Source organism: Canis aureus, chromosome 11 (genome assembly GCF_053574225.1).
Source record: "Canis aureus isolate CA01 chromosome 11, VMU_Caureus_v.1.0, whole genome shotgun sequence".
NCBI lineage: Eukaryota > Metazoa > Chordata > Mammalia > Carnivora > Canidae > Canis > Canis aureus.
In genome coordinates, this window is record NC_135621.1 from 31,577,139 (window position 1) to 31,592,449 (window position 15,311).

Genomic DNA, 15,311 nt, shown 5'->3' on the forward strand with positions numbered 1-15,311 from the left:
ACCTAGGGGCCCTTCTGGACCAGTTTCCTCTCAAACCTCCCAGAGACATTCTTTACCTACGAAGCAAAGGGCCTGGAGTAGCTGAAGTCTCGCCTCCGTTACCAGCAGCTGGCCTGGCCTCTTCCCCTTGGAGCCAGTGTCTGTCTGAAGACTGGGCGGACACCAGCCACCCCGCAGAACAGCCCCAAGGGAGCGGCAATAATACAAACAAGGCATCTGCATGGTTCTTGCCACAAAATAGATGCTCGGTAAGGGGCAGCGGTTCTTTTATTTTTACATTGAGGTGAAGCCTGCATCACATAAAATTAGCCATTTTAAAGTATACAATCTAGTGGCAGTTAGTGCACTCACAATGCTGGGCAACTGTGACCTCTACCTGGTTCAGGCCAAATCAGAGGGTAGGATTTCCAGCCTGGAGTCAGCTACAACATTCTCAAGGCTGGCAAGGCCAGGGTCATTCCCCTCTGCACTCTTCTAGACTCTATCCTCATGCAGCCCAGTTTTTCATTTTTGTTTAAGTAGGCTCCACATCCAGTGTGGAGCCCAATGTGCGGCCTGAACTCACAACCCTGAGATCGGACCTGAGCTGACATCAAGGGTTGGACACTTAACTGACTGAACCCCCCGGGCGCCCCATTAGATAAGCTCCACAGAGCACAGAAATAGTCCAGTCTCCTGCTTTTTTGGGGCCAACATTCTAGCTTACAAATTACTCCTGGCTGGCATGCAATGTACCTTAGTTAGGACTGTGGGACAAGATAGGACCGGTCAATGTTTTAAGGTTCAGAGAGTAATAAGACCCTTGGTGTTCTGATGCTGGGCACTATCCACATCCCCCTCCATCACAGCCCTATCCTCTAGCTCCCAGACCTGGCTCCTGCTGGCACAGGGCACCTGCCAGCACGGTGCTGTCAGTGGTCTGGTGTCGACCAACAGCTCCTGAGGGACCAGGCCCATGTGGCTTGTTATCTGATGTGACTGTACAGCTGTCCTGCACAGGGGACCCTCTGGCTCTGTTCACCCAGAGAGCTGAGGCTGTGGGGGGCTATGGGGCCCCTCACTTGCTGCACAGCTACTCATGTGTCAGGTCTGCTCCTGGCACTGGAGATGGAAGCAATGGTGGACCAGGCAGGCACATGTGGTCCCTGCCCTGTGGTGCCCAAAGGGGCTGAGGCAGACTGAGAGCCTAGGCCCTGTGACAGGGCAGGGCCCTTTACTAGCTGGGCAGACAGGCCCATTCTGCAGGACGATGCCTGGGCTGGGCTGGGCTGGACTGCACTGGGCTGTCAGTCAGCTCCCTAAAACTGGTTTCTATGATGTTGGTTTTGAAAAGGCCTGACCTTGGTTCCGCCTGAGGTCCTGTGGACAGACAGACGCTAGGGTACCTCAGGGTATGAGCCAGGCAGCTGGGACACCCAGGTAGGGACCCAGCAGCAGGGCAAGGTACTTTACTCCCTAGACTATGGCTGGGGGAGGCGATGAGGAAGGTTTCCTTTAAAAGGGCTGAAAGATGGGCTTGTTTGTCCCACAATGATGTCCTGAGTGTGGCTCCTTTGTGTCACATCGCCCACCCTTGGGGACTTGCACACTTACTGAGCCATGTGGGAAGAACTAAAGAGAGGTGGACGGGTACCTCTCTGTGCGGAGGGAGCCAGGCTCCTTTTTGGAGGATGTGGGGGGACAGTGGCTAATCAAACATGTGGAGCCTGCTGCTCCTTCAGAAACAAAACCTTGGTGACCCCCAGTCACATGGGCCAGAGGACTGTCACCCCCAGCTCCCGGCCACAACATTCTGCCAAGGCCAGCTGCCTTGACGACTCCTGCCTTGCTTCTTTCCCTCCATGTCTCCTGCTGCCCCAGAGTGAACTTTCTGAACCTAGAAGTGATCATGTCCCTCTTGTGTCCCAAATCCTCCAAAGGCTCCCCCCGGCTCTTGGCCTGACCCACCTGCCCTTCCTCAGAAACCCTTTAACTCCCCAGTTACAGATCAAGCACTGTGAGCTGTTTAAATAGGAACACAGCTGGATCCTCCTGGCCCCACGAGGTGTGCATCACTGACCCTACCTGAGGAGGGGACTGACACACAGAGTGGTCACACAGTGGTCCCCAGGGGCCGGGGAGCTCTGCCCTTCCAGAAGCATCCTCCTGTCCCCTCGTCCCGGAGCCCTGGCTCCACCAGCAGACCTCTCAGTGTTAGAACCCGCTCCTCCCACCCCCGCCAGTGACCCCTGAAAGTGAGGGGCACCTCTCTTCTCCTGGGGGAGGAGCATTTCAGTCTTAGAAGGGATTCAGGTCAGTTTGGAAAGGCAAGCACTAGGTAGGCTAAGGGGCAGCTGGGGGATTTATAAGCCAGAGGAACACCATGGCAGGGAATTGGGGGGTGCAAGAGGACAGGGAGCACAGGTCTGAGCCCTACCTCAGCAGAGCTCCAAGTTCTCCAGTCCTGAGGGGGCAGAGCCATGCAGAGGACAGAGTTCTTTTGGGGAATGGGGTGAGGGGGTCAAAAGGAGGTCTCAGTCAGCGTAACCAGGGAGAGGAAGAGGAAGAAGAGGCAGTGGAGACACAAGACCCACCCGGGCCATCTTGGCAGAAGAAAGGTGTGTCCAGAGCAGGAGAGGCACAGCCTGTGCCTCGCATGCCAGCTCCCTGCAGCTCTGGGGAGTTTCCAGACTTCCTTAATGAAGAATTCCACGGAGTGGGCATCCTCCACTGAGGGCAGAAATTTAAAGCCATAGGAATCTGGGGATATTTGTTTTGTTTTTGTTTTTAACCACAAAAGTAACTCAGCTTGCTATTTTAAAAAGGAAGAAAAACAAAGAATGATAACCGGCTTCCCACCCTTTGGGCTATGGGTGGTAACCTTCAAAGGTCCCGGGCAGCTGTTCTGCTCTTGTCCCCAACTCCTGAGGACGCCAGGCCCTGCCAAGCCCCGCCTGGGTTCAGGCCGCAGGGCAGCTGTGCAGGGGCTGGCTATCCTTGGCTGTGGATCATGAGGCCCTTGTCTGCCTGTCCTCTCCGTGTCAGGCCTTGTGCAGACATCACCTTTCCGGGAAGGCTCCAGAAAGTCTGCCTGGCACAGTGGCAGGTCCAGTCAGGCTGGACAGCAGCACAGGCTGCAGGAGTGGGATGAGTCTAGCCCCATGTCCTAAGTTGGGGATTACAGGCCCACTCAGTCTCTGTTCCCTCCTCTGTAAAACCAAGGTAAGACTGCTTGCCTCACGGGCACTGTGACATTTCAGCCAGATGTCAGGTAAAGAGCAGTAATGAGTAACTGCTAAGTACCATGACTGTGACCTGGGGCGAGAGCAGGCAAGAGTGGCCACCACAGACACAGCTCTTGGCCCCTGGTCCCAGCCTGCTGATTCTTGGGGGAGAGGTACTCCCCACAGTTGGAAGACAGTGGCCTTCTCGGCTCCTTCCACTGCTTTGGAGAAGTCCACGTCTGTGGGCGCTTGGCGGAACCAGTGGTCAGCACCACACACTTAAACCTCACTGAATATTTGCTCCTGCGTCAGTCTTGGTGGGAGCAGCATAGAGCTTTCTCCCCACCACCCTGCATATTCAAATAGTCACCCAGTCTGTGAATTCTAGCCACTCAGTGCATCTCAGTTTGTACCCAGTCTGTCATCACAGTGGCAGCTCTTGTTCAGGCTCTGTCACCCTTCCCAGGCCTGGAATGTCACCTTCACACTCTTCTCTTCAAACATTATTTCCAACTAGAACATCCTTTCATCTGCAAAACCAATCAGGTCCTGCCCTCGGCAAGTCTATGGTCCAGCAGGAGGCCACCACTGCCATCATAAAGTTGAAAGTGACACGACAGAAAAGACTGGGCACTGAGATAGGACAGGGTGTGAGATCTGGATGTGCTGACATAGAGAAGGAAATGAGCCAGCTAATCCCTGCTCATCTTTTAAGGCCCTACCCCCATGCCAGCTCCTCAATATATCTGCCACTGGGTGGACTATGTCACTGTGACCTGGACTGTCATCCTGCACTGTGTCAGTAACACCATGAATAATAGTGACAAAATGACTGGCATTCACTGAATGTCAGCTTGTGCAAGCTGCTCAGTATACCTCCTCTCAGGTCACCTCCCCCCAGCCTCTACCATGCATGGGGGCAGCTGGGGTCCAACACCTAGAAGTGGAGGAGTGGGGATGCACAGAGGGGCCTATGTGGCTCTAAACCCCAGCACCTCTCACTCTGCCCCGCCCTTCAAGGACAGCTCTACCCAACTAGGGTGGACCTGGAGCTCCTGGAGGCCTTACCTCTGGTGGCACAGAGAGCAGAGGCTTGTTGAGTGTTTGTGGAAGGCCAACGGCCCTCAGATTGCCCTGCTGCTCTGGGTTCAACACTGAGTAACTGCCCCGCCGTCCTGCTCTGATGCTATACAGTGTGTTTCTTGGATGGTAAGCTCCCGTCGCCCTTTCCATTTTGAACCCTTGTGATATTGGGGTGGCTCTTATAAATGATGACCTGGGCAGTTTTTTCTTTTCATTCTCCATGGCATTTTAGATTCAATGAAGTGCGGCTTGTGAGCAGTGAGGGATGATCTTCAAGGCCTGTGACAACCAGCTGACCTAGTCCCACCTAGGCTATGACAATGACATGGTGTGTCAGCTCCGAGTGGCTCCCACATACCTTCTTTTGAGACCCTACCGCAGCAAGGGCGGCACAGCCATGTTCCTTTTAGACCACATTTACAGATCACCATCTTTCCATTGGAAATCCCACCTGCTCATGTCACTCAAAGGAACCACAGTGATCCCTTTGGGGACTTCCTTTCAGTTTTTAATCTTTGGGGATTTTAAAAAACACATTTGTTTAACTTTTTTTTTGAGTGTATAATGGTACTATGGCTAAAGGTTATTTTTATTTTATTTTTCAATTATTTTTTTTCTTAAGATTTATTTTTATTTATCCATGATAGACAGAGAACGAGAGAGAGAGATAGAGGCAGAGACACAGGCAGAGGGAGAAGCAGGCTCCATGCCAGGAGCCCGACGCGGGACTCGATCCCAGGACTCCAGAATCGCGCCCTGGGCCAAAGGCAGGCGCGAAACCGCCGAGCCACCCAGGGATCCCCTAAAGATTATTTTTAAAGAAGATATTCCTTACCTTTTAGAGATATAGGTATGAAATATTTATGAGTGAAATAATATGATGTTTGGAATTTGCTGTAAGCAATACCTGCCCTCTGTTCGCTTCCTTGTTCCCTATCAGCCATCTGCCTCTGTCCTCGGCCTAGTGCCCCCATCCCACCCACCCACCCTTCTACTTGCTTTCTCTACACCTTCTGCCCGCCCATCTCCCTCACACCCACCTCTCTGCCCGCCCACGACATTCTCGCAGCAGTATTATTTGTCCAGCCCTGTGGCAGGTGCAAGGGAGGCAAAGATGAAGAATAATCCTTGCCCTGCAGGAGGTCCTAAAGGTGGTCAGGGATGACAGATGGACAAACACTTTCAGAGCAAAGTGACATGATCGAGGCCAGCTCGATCAGGTGCCAGGGAGCCAAGAGACAGCCAGCTCAGGGTGCCAGAGAGCCAAGAGACAAGGGTGAACACCTGCAGAGGGAACAGGGAAGGTCTGAGCTGAGTTGAGTACAAGGTGCCGGGCTGGGCAGGTGGACAAGGGAAGTTCTTGGGAGACGTACAGATTTGCTGAATGAAGGAATCAATGATAAGTCGGGAAGAAGAGGACAGAAGGGCTTGCAGGTCAGTCTCAGGCACTGGGAAGAAGTGACCTGAGGGAAGGAGATAATCCCAGGGGGAGCAGGCAGCCAGAGGAGAAAGGTGAGGCTGCTGAGGCAGAGGGAAATATGCCCGCGGCCTGGGGTGGCCCATCGTCAAAGTTGGCACGGATCTGCACCAGAACCCACAGGGGCGGACCCTGTGCAGTCTCCCCAGCAGCTACTCCTCCCTTCTCTGCCCAGAGCAGCAATCCCATTCCCTTGGGAGCTGCTCTGGAGTGGGCAAGCGACCCTGTTCTGGTCCCTGGGGAGAAGTGGGGGGGTGTCTGCTGGGCAGCGGTGGGCAGGTGTGTCCCTTCTGGAACACAGAGGCACAGCTCAGGACAAAACCTTGAGTGTTTCAAAGACACTGTTGAACAAACCAACCCTGCAACTTCAGACCAAACTCAGCTGTGGGCTGGGGCTGTACTGGGGCTTGCCCGACAGGACTTGGGGTCCAGGCCCGTGGCCCCCGGTACCGCTCCTTCAGGGCTGTGTGCTGTGAACTTGTCTCCCTTCCAGGAATGTGCTCCTGCCTACCTCCCCACCTTAAATCATGCTTGGAAGCCCAGCTCAAGGTTAGGTCACCATGTGGAGCCTGCCCTGACCCCCTCGAGGGCCTGCTCCTTCCCTCATGGGGCCAAAAGCATTTTGTACAGGCCACACCTTTAAGTTCTGCTTGGCGGGATGCTAAAATAACCCTACAGAATTGACTTGTTTCTCTCTCTCCCATTAGGCTGTGAGCTCAAGGGTGGAGATTATTATGGCTCAGGAATTTGGTACAGCAGACAGGACCTGGCCTCTGATAAACCTGCGGTACGTGTTTGCCGAATGACTAACTGAATGAAGGATGAGGTCATACACAGCAGGATAATAGACCTTTGTAACACTTTAAGTGAAACACTCCCACCCTTCAGCCTCTATGGATCTCTTAGTAGCTATTGTGTAGAATCCTAATCTTTCTCCCAACTTGCAGTACTTTCAGTGTTTTTAAAAAAGATTTACTTATTTACTTTAGAGAGGGAGAGAGGGAGGGGGAGCGAGAGCAAGTGAGCTCGTGGGGGCAGAAGGAGGGAGAGAGAATCTTCAGCAAACTCTGGGTGGAGCCGACAAGGGACTCAATATCCAGACCCTGATGAGATCATGACCTGAGCCAAAATCAAGAGTCCGTGGCTTAACCACCTGAGGCACCCAGACGCCCCGCCTTTGAATATTTTTAAAAAGTACCATGTCCCCTCTTTCTGTCCTCCGCACTAATGTTTTCAGTTCCTGTGACCACACCACCCTGGATGTGATCTCTAGAGCCTTTGCTATTCTGACTGATCCCCTCGGGGTGCAGGCCAGCTCAGCAGTCCTTCTGGAAAGGCAGCGTGGGAACTCCCGCACCTGCCTGCACTGGATCCTGTATTTGCATTAACACACTCTGGACTACATTAACTATTTGTTAATTTTACCTTGTGGAGCGGACTCCTACAGAATTTGTCATGAAAGCCACTCACTCTCCACTGGCCACAGCGCTTAGCTTTTCTAGCCTCCCCTGGAGCTAAAGTGGCCATGTGACACAGGTCTGGCCACTGAGAGCCGAGTGGACTCTCAGGCAGCTCCTAAGCAAGGCTCTGCTCCCCCATAAGAGAGGCAGCACAGTGTCTCCTGCCATGGGGGGTGGGAAGGGAGGAAGAGGACAGGCGACAAGCAATATGCTAATGGTGGCGGTGGGAGAGAACCACAGAAAGAGCCATTACAAACAAAACCATTCCAGATCGATCCAGGTATCTTCACTCAAAAGGAAACCCAGCAGCCTCCTTTCAATTCTAAGGGGAAGCAATGAGGTGCAAAAGTTAGAAGAGTGGGATCTGGACACAGACAAATTCTGCTTCAAGTCCTGACTCACTGGCTGTGGGACCTCGAGTGAATTCCCCTTTAAAGAAAAAATTATTTAAACTCTACATCTAATGTGGGACTTGAACTCATGACCCCAAGATCAAGCATCACATGCGCTACTGACTGAGCCAGCCAGGTGCCCCCATCCGGAATGAATTCCTTAAACTCTCCGCATCTCAGTTTCTCCCCTGCATCATGGGATTAAAAAAAAAAAATCATCCACTTCCCAGGGCTGTCTGAGGAGGAAATGAGGGAATGCATTTCAAGTGCTTTGTATCCTACCTAGCACACAGCAATCATGAAAACAAATGTTATCGACTACAAAAATATCAATCAAACAATTAACGTTTGAAAGTTTCAACACCCAGCTCCACACTCAGCATGGAGCACAACATGGGGCTTGAACTCACGACCCTGAGATCAAGAGCCGAACTGAGATCAAGAGTAAGATACTTAATGGACTGAGCTGCCCAGGCAGGCGGCCCCCACAATAAAAGGTTTTTATTTTTTTAATTTTTTTTTAATTTTTATTTTTTTATTATTATTATTTTTTTTAGGTTTTTAAATAACACACATACAGAAGCCATTTTTTTCTCGGCCAGCAAACTTGAGGCCTATGCTCCAAATGAACAAGTCTCTTCAGACCCAGTGGAAAGTTCTACCAGTTTCCTAAGTCGCTGAGCTGTCTTCCTTAAAACCCTGGCTGCCTCTCTCCTGCCATTCTGCAACCACAGGCCACAAGAGGAACTCTGAAATACCTTACAGAGGGTATTACTTCTGCAACCCACAATTTGAAAGTCAATGTAACTAACTATAGCCCTAACTGCAGAACATTTCAGTTAAGAGGAGTGGCTTTGGCGAAACTGTCTAGTAAGAGGGGGCAAGGCTGTGAGAGCAGAGGCTTGACGTGGCTGGCCAAGGTGCCCGTTACATTCTTTTCCCTCCTCCACTGTGAGTGTAAAAGACGTTACTGACGACACCCCCTCCCCCTGTCGGTTCCTCTTTCTCTCATTTCTCTCTACCTATTGAGATGAATCTATTTCTTTGGATTGGCTCACATGAATGTGGAGGCTTGGCAAGTTCAAAATCTGCATGGCAGGCAGGCCAGCAGGCTGGAGCCCTAGGGAACAGAGGAGCGTGAGTCCAAAGGCCGTCTGCTGGCGGAATTCCCTCATCTAGGGAAGCCAGCCTTTCTGCTATTACGACTGTCACTTAATTAGATGAGGCCCACCCACACCGTGGAGAACAATCTGCTTTACTCAAAGTCTACTGATCTCCTCTGAAAAATAACTTCACGGAAACATCTAGAATAATGCTTCGCAAATATCTGTGCATACCATGGCCCAGCCAAGTTGACACATCAAGTTAGACACACCAGGGTTTATACTGTATCAATGCAAACAAGTTCCCATCAAACAGGGGACACCTGTGCACTCTTAGATTCTGTGGGTCTCTGCCCCATGCAGTCTGGTGGGCTCTGTTCTCTCCTTACCTCCCCCTTGGCCCTGGCTCTTCCCTTCCCTCCTGGATCTTCTCCTCCCTCCTCATCAGGAACAAAGCCCAGTTCCACCCACAGATCTCACACAGCAGTTTGGTTCTCCACAGCACTTTTCAGTGTTCTTTCCAATGTTCATGGAGGCAGGGGTCTCAGAGGTTTTGTCACCTGCCTGGGAGACACAGGAAGTGCCAGGAAAGGGCAGAGTGGGCGCTTGACACCAGATCTTCTGATGCAGGGTCTAAGTTCTGACCCTATTCAGACTGCTGGCATCAGAGTGACTCAAAGGTGTTTCGCAGGATCACGTCAGGTGGGCTCACAGGCAAACTTGGCCATTTTTAGAGTCACATATTTACTTTAAAGTAGAAGAGAAAAACAAACATGAGTTATTTCATGATTTCATGGATATAATTACACAAGATGAGGTCATATTAAAAACGCTGAGCCAATAAAAAGAAAATACTCTGAAAATAAAATGAAAGGTGGCACAGGACAGATATAAATCCTAAAGGTGGCACACGAAGGACAGCAGTCTACAGAGTGCTAGCCTAGACTGAGACCTCCTTGGTAAGGAAGTAAAGAGTTAACTTGTCCTGAATCCCGTTTCTCACGGGGTGATGGCTCCAAGTTAATTAGAAGACACTGAAGGTTCTGTTCTGTTTTGTTTTGTTTTCTAAAACCAGAAGAGCGGAAATCCGGCACTTTACTCTTATTTCTTTGAGCTCAGTGAGGGAACAAAACCTATTCACCAGTTCTATCCGCAGGATCAGGCAAAGGCTTTAATTCCCAGGGAAGAATCGGATCCACCCCACAGCCTGAAACCTGACCTGTCTATGAATGCGGCTGCCACCAGCCGGAGACTGCGCATGGCCCAGTGACACCAGGCCAACACAGAGGCTGCACTGGAGCCGTGGCACTGGGTTGATGCTTTGGCTCTGGCACTAATGTAGACTATGCCCCAGCGACGATGATAACACCAGTAAGAAAGATCACAGCAGCTAATAGCCACTTACTGTCTGGCAGGCACTGGGCTGAGTGCTTCCCAACACCACAACCTCCCAACACGGCAGAACAGCAGCCCCAAGTGATACGTGCTATTATTGTCCTTATCCTACAGAGGTGAAACTGAGGAGCAGGGAGGTTATGTAACTGGCCCAGGTAATGAAGCTGGTGGAGGCTGAACCAGGGCTCAGACCATCTTGTGCAACTCAAGAACTCATCCGGGATGCCTTACCGCAGCACGTACTATGTAGCCAGTTGACACAAAGTCCTTTCTTGACATCGTTCCCTATTACCCTTCTGACAAAGACTTGTACTCTGAGCTGGCTCCAGCACTAATAGATCGGGGCACTGGAGCTTTAAGACATGAGGGTGCCCCAGGGCACACTTTGGGAAGTAGGAGGGAGTCTGAGTCTCAGGGCTGGAGCCTCCTGGGCATCTGTGACGTGGGGTTCTTTGGGATCCCACTCTGAAGAATGCTGCCTTCCATCGCTCTGCATGTGGCCAGCTGGTCTGATCCAGGTCAGCAAACAATGAACACATGTGCCAAGTGAGAGTGCTTTCGTATGGCCCACAGGCTAAGAACGGTTTTCATAGTTTTAAATGGTTGAAAACAAATTCAAAGAGTATTATTTCATGACATGTGAAAATGATATGAAATTCACATGTTAGTGCCCATAAACAGTCTGACTGGAATGCAGTCCTGCCCATTCACCTACACATGGTCCATGCTGCCTTTATGCCTAAGGGCAGAGCTGAGTGGTCATGACAGGGTCCACAGGTCCACAAAACCATAAATATTTACTGTCTAGCCCCTTCCAGAAAGTTTGCAAATCCTGGTCGAGTCCTTCCTGGCAGCCACTGTGGGAATCCTCCTTACAGCCTCCCTCCCCTCTGGCCTCTGCATTCACCCCTCCAGCAGTGGGGAGCATGCAACATATGTGCCAGATGCTAGGGTTGCCTGTGCTGATCCTGAGCTCCCCTCGGTGACATCGCTCTCTGCCCTCCAAGCCTGTGGAGCCGTTCTACCTCTCCTCTCAAGGCCCTTAGGCTCCCTTCTTCCCTCTAGTGTCCATCCTTCCCTGTCCTTTACCTGTCCCCTAGGCTGTTCCTCATCAGTGCTCTGAAAGTAGAAGGAGAGTGGTAGCCCATTACAGACAGGCTATGGGCAACAGAGAGGGGACATGCCATAGTCAGGAGCAGAACTGGAGCTGGGCCCAAGTCTCCTGTCTCCCAGCTTGCCATTCCCTAGACGACATCGCTTGAGCAGCCAATTTGATTTCCAGCTCATCACTCCCAAAATGGCACTCCAGAGGGCCCGGGGTGTTCTCCCTACTAACACGCACATGGCGTTTCCCCTCTACAACTCCTTCCTGCAGCTCCCCTGGCTTGGTCTTTGTGGATCCAAGGGCAGCTTTGCCTGACTTCTTCCCCTCTCCTGTCCATCCGAGAGCTTGGCCTTAGGCTCCAAGTTCTCCCATCATATCCAGTTACCACCATCTCCACCCCAAGCACTGGGGGCTGGTCCTCAGGGATTGCCCATATTTACAGCATCTGTTGTTTGCAGCTTGCTTTCTGAGTCAGCTGGATCTCTGACTCAAAGTGCCAGGGGTGAGCTGACGGTCAGAAATGGACAATGGGCTTCTTGGGTTGCCTTCTGACGTCTGTGTATGAAACAACCCATAGGATCTGTCCTCAGAGGATACTGGGAAGGGTTTTGAAATCCTTGCAAGAAGAGGGCTCTGTCAACACCATCTAGTGCTAATTATCTGGAACCCTTTCAGCCACAGGCTGCTGCTCTTGGGAAGCTCTCCTACTGAACGATAAGGCTGAGTGACCTGGCAATGTGCACAGACTCACGTGTATACCATAATCAGCAAAGCTAATCTGTGGCTCTTGGAAGGCGGGACTAACATAAATCCCAAGTATGCACTGATCAGCCAGATACAGGGTGGTGAGGGGTAGGAGAGGATGGGTGCTCTGGGCCAGAGAAACCTGGGTCCGGATTCTGACCCCGAGTAGCTGTGAGATGATATGTTCTCTCACACTTCTGGTAAAATGGAAAAAACAGCAAAACCTTATAGGGTCACCGTGGATATTAATAACCAGGGTACCAGCATGGTCCCTGGCACATGGTATTTGCTCACAGGAGGTCACTTTCTTTTTCCCCTTTCTTCCCTCCTACTATGGGCTAGCAACCATGCCAGGTGCCAAGGGTCCTGACCAGTAAGGTCCAGTCCCTGCTCTTAGGAAGTCTAGTTTAGCTGGGGAGACACATATGTGCAACTACTAACAGAATGGGACAGGGCTCCATTAGTGTGCGATGGTGGAAATAATAGAAACAATGATGAGGACAGCAAGAGCTAATTCACTCACAATGTGCCAGGCACTCCCGGGGCGGGGCGGGGTGGGGGGGTGGTCCTCGCTTCACTCTCACTACCACCCAACCCGGAGAGGCAGATGCTCTTGTAGCCACCATTCCACCCAGGAGGAAATAGAGGTTCAGAGCCCAAAGGCAGAGAATGAAGAAGCCTGAGGAATGGGGATGATGGAAGAGCATGAAAGCAACAGCTGGATCTGAAGGGGTCAGGAAGGGGGTCAGGGAAGGCCTCAGGGAGGAGGTGACAATGTCTGAGCTTTGAAGGATGCACACTGGAGCAGGCATTCCACGAAAGTGCTTGGGTATGAGGGTGGATGAGAGCTTTATGAGTTGAGTGACATCCCTGATAAGTACCACTGGAACTCGCTGTGCTCAGGGATGCCAATTCTACAGGGCCCTACTCACAATAGGGGGGTGGAGTTGGCAACCTTGAGATTATTTTACTACTATAGTTTACAGAACTACTAGGTCGTCAATAATCACAGGCAATCTCTTTCTCTAAAAGAGAAAACATGGAATACTGAAGGCATTTGCTCAAATGGCAGCTATTCTTCATTTAATTCTACTTTAAGAGCCTCTTCAGCTTTGGTTCAAATTTCATTGGTTCTGGGGAGTTCATCACACTTCACTACCAATTCACTGGGGGCCTGGGTGAGTCAGAGTCTCCACCTTTTCTCCAGCCTCTGTCTTCTCCTGTGTGAAATGAAGCGGATGGGCCAGAATGGAAGTTTTCAACATGTGGTTTCCAATCCAGTGGCATTAGCATCACCTGGGAATTTGTCAGTAATGCATATTCTTGGGCAAACTCCAGACCTACAGAGTCAGAAACTCTTGGGGTGGGGCCCAGTCAGCCATCTGTCTTTAACAAGTCTTCCAGGGAATTCCGATGAGAACCCTGAGTTAGAAGACCCCCAGGGTAAGGATCCTTCCAGGAGTAAAATTTGGTTTGGGCTCTGAAGTATTATGACTTAGTAGTATTCTCTTTGGACAGAGTATTTCTTGCCACAGACAGGCAACCCTCAGGATAGGAAGAGAAGCTGTTTTTTTTGACTAGCTAAAGCCCAGAGCCCAGGTGAGCTTTTCTACAAAGGTTCAGCAAACGTGGCTGACTTTGAAGGTCAGAATTTTTTGTTTTAAAGTAGGAAGTCTCAAACTTGGCATGTGATGAGAGCAGTGGTATCTGTTGTTGGAGAAATAAAGATGAGGGGAGAGCCACTTTCTCTTTTCAGCTCCAAAACAATGACTCATTGCAGGGTGTGTGTGTGGCAGGCAGTGGGGAGGGTGTTCCTCAGAGGGCAGCTTCACCTCCCTGGTCCAGGAGCGCTCTGGTTCGCAAATTAATCCTGGACTTCTACTCTCCTCTTGGAGAAGTCTGATTACAAAACCTCACAAGAGCCACTGACAGCCTTGGTGCCGATGACATCGCAGAGCTGGGTTGACAGTTAAGTGAAGTTTGGCTTCTAAGACCATAAGAAAGGAAAAGATGTCTAAAAGGTCCAATTTTCCCAGTCTAGACTGAACGCTAAGGGCCATCAAGAGGTCGAAGGGAGAATATCACAGTTTCCTAATGCGGGGAGGCACATCCAGGCTGTCCCAAAGGGGAAGTGTTAGCGGTGTGGCCCAGGGCCTGTGGTTCCTCCCCGTGCTGATGCACAGCAAGGAGCACCTAGGAGACTCTCCACACAGCTATTTCCAGGGATTCCTGACCCTCACTTCCTGGCATCTCCCTAACAATGACGATAAATATATATTATCACTTTGTTTTATATTAGCAGGGCCATGTGCCAGGCACGGTTCCCAGTACTTTACAATTATTAAGGAGCTGAAGCTTCACAACAACCCCACGGAAGCAGGGGCTATTAATATGCCCCTAATTATAGGTGAGGAGGAAACAGAGGCGGCGATGTCAACAGAGGGCAGGAAGAGTCGGGAGGCCGGGGCTCGCAGTGAGCCTGTGCCTCCGGCCAGAGTGCCTGGCCCACCCGCCTACGAGAAACGAAGGAGGCGGAATCAGGAGGTTCCTGAGGTCGCTTCCAGCTCGGGAGCCTGCGACCGTGCCGCCGGCTGCTGCTGGTCTGGCGGGATCGCCAGGGTCCGGCCGGGGGCCGCGCGCAGCAGGGCTGCCGGGCCTGGTCCCCGCAAGTCGCCGGCCCCGACGCCAAGCGCGTCTCCGGATCCTGGGCGAATGGGCTTCTAGCCCCTCTCCGGTACCTGTGTCCCGAGAGCCTGGCGAGCCAAGAGGGAGACGGCCAGGCCCCGGCGGCCGGACCCGGGCTGGGGAAGGGACGAGGGAGACGGGCCAGTGGCCCGAGGGCCGTAAACCACGCTGCCCCTTCAGCCCCCGAAACTTTCGCCCTGGATTCGGGACCCCAGCAGCCACGCATTGGCTGAGCCGCGGCCACCAGGACCCGCCCCCTTTCTTTTGCTATTGGCTAGCCTAGGCATCCACCACAAGGCGAGGCTTCCTAGTGGAGCGCGGCTTTCGTCAATCAAGGTGGGCGGGAGGCTGGGCGGGGCCAGGTCGGGGAGAGACACGCCAGCCTAGTTCTCCCAGCCTCGCTCCAGAGGGTGGCTTGGGACCTGGAGGCGCCCCGGGGCCCCCCGGGGACCGAGGCTGGGTGCGGGGCCCTGCGGCGGGGCGAGGCGGCGCTCCGGGGACTCACCGATGCGCTGGCCCACCGGAGAGCTGAACGGGTTTCCCAGGAGAAAGTCCATCGCTGCGGGCGCCTCAGCCGCCAACCGGGGGAATCAGCTGACGGCAACCGCCGCGCTGCCGACCCGTCACGTGACGCGCCGGACGGCCCGCGAGGAGGCGCCTGTGG

General features: G+C 52.3%; 1 protein-coding gene across 2 annotated transcripts in view; it reads right to left on the minus strand.

The window, feature by feature from the left end:
* TOM1 (target of myb1 membrane trafficking protein) overlaps positions 1–15,311 on the minus strand; it is a 39,632-nt gene extending 24,321 nt beyond the window's left edge. For both annotated transcript variants that reach the window (XM_077914714.1, XM_077914713.1), the window contains exon 1: positions 15,153–15,311. In XM_077914714.1, coding sequence (XP_077770840.1) covers positions 15,153–15,204 — 52 coding nt within the window. In that variant the 5' untranslated portion in view covers positions 15,205–15,311. The remainder of the gene's footprint in view (positions 1–15,152) is intronic.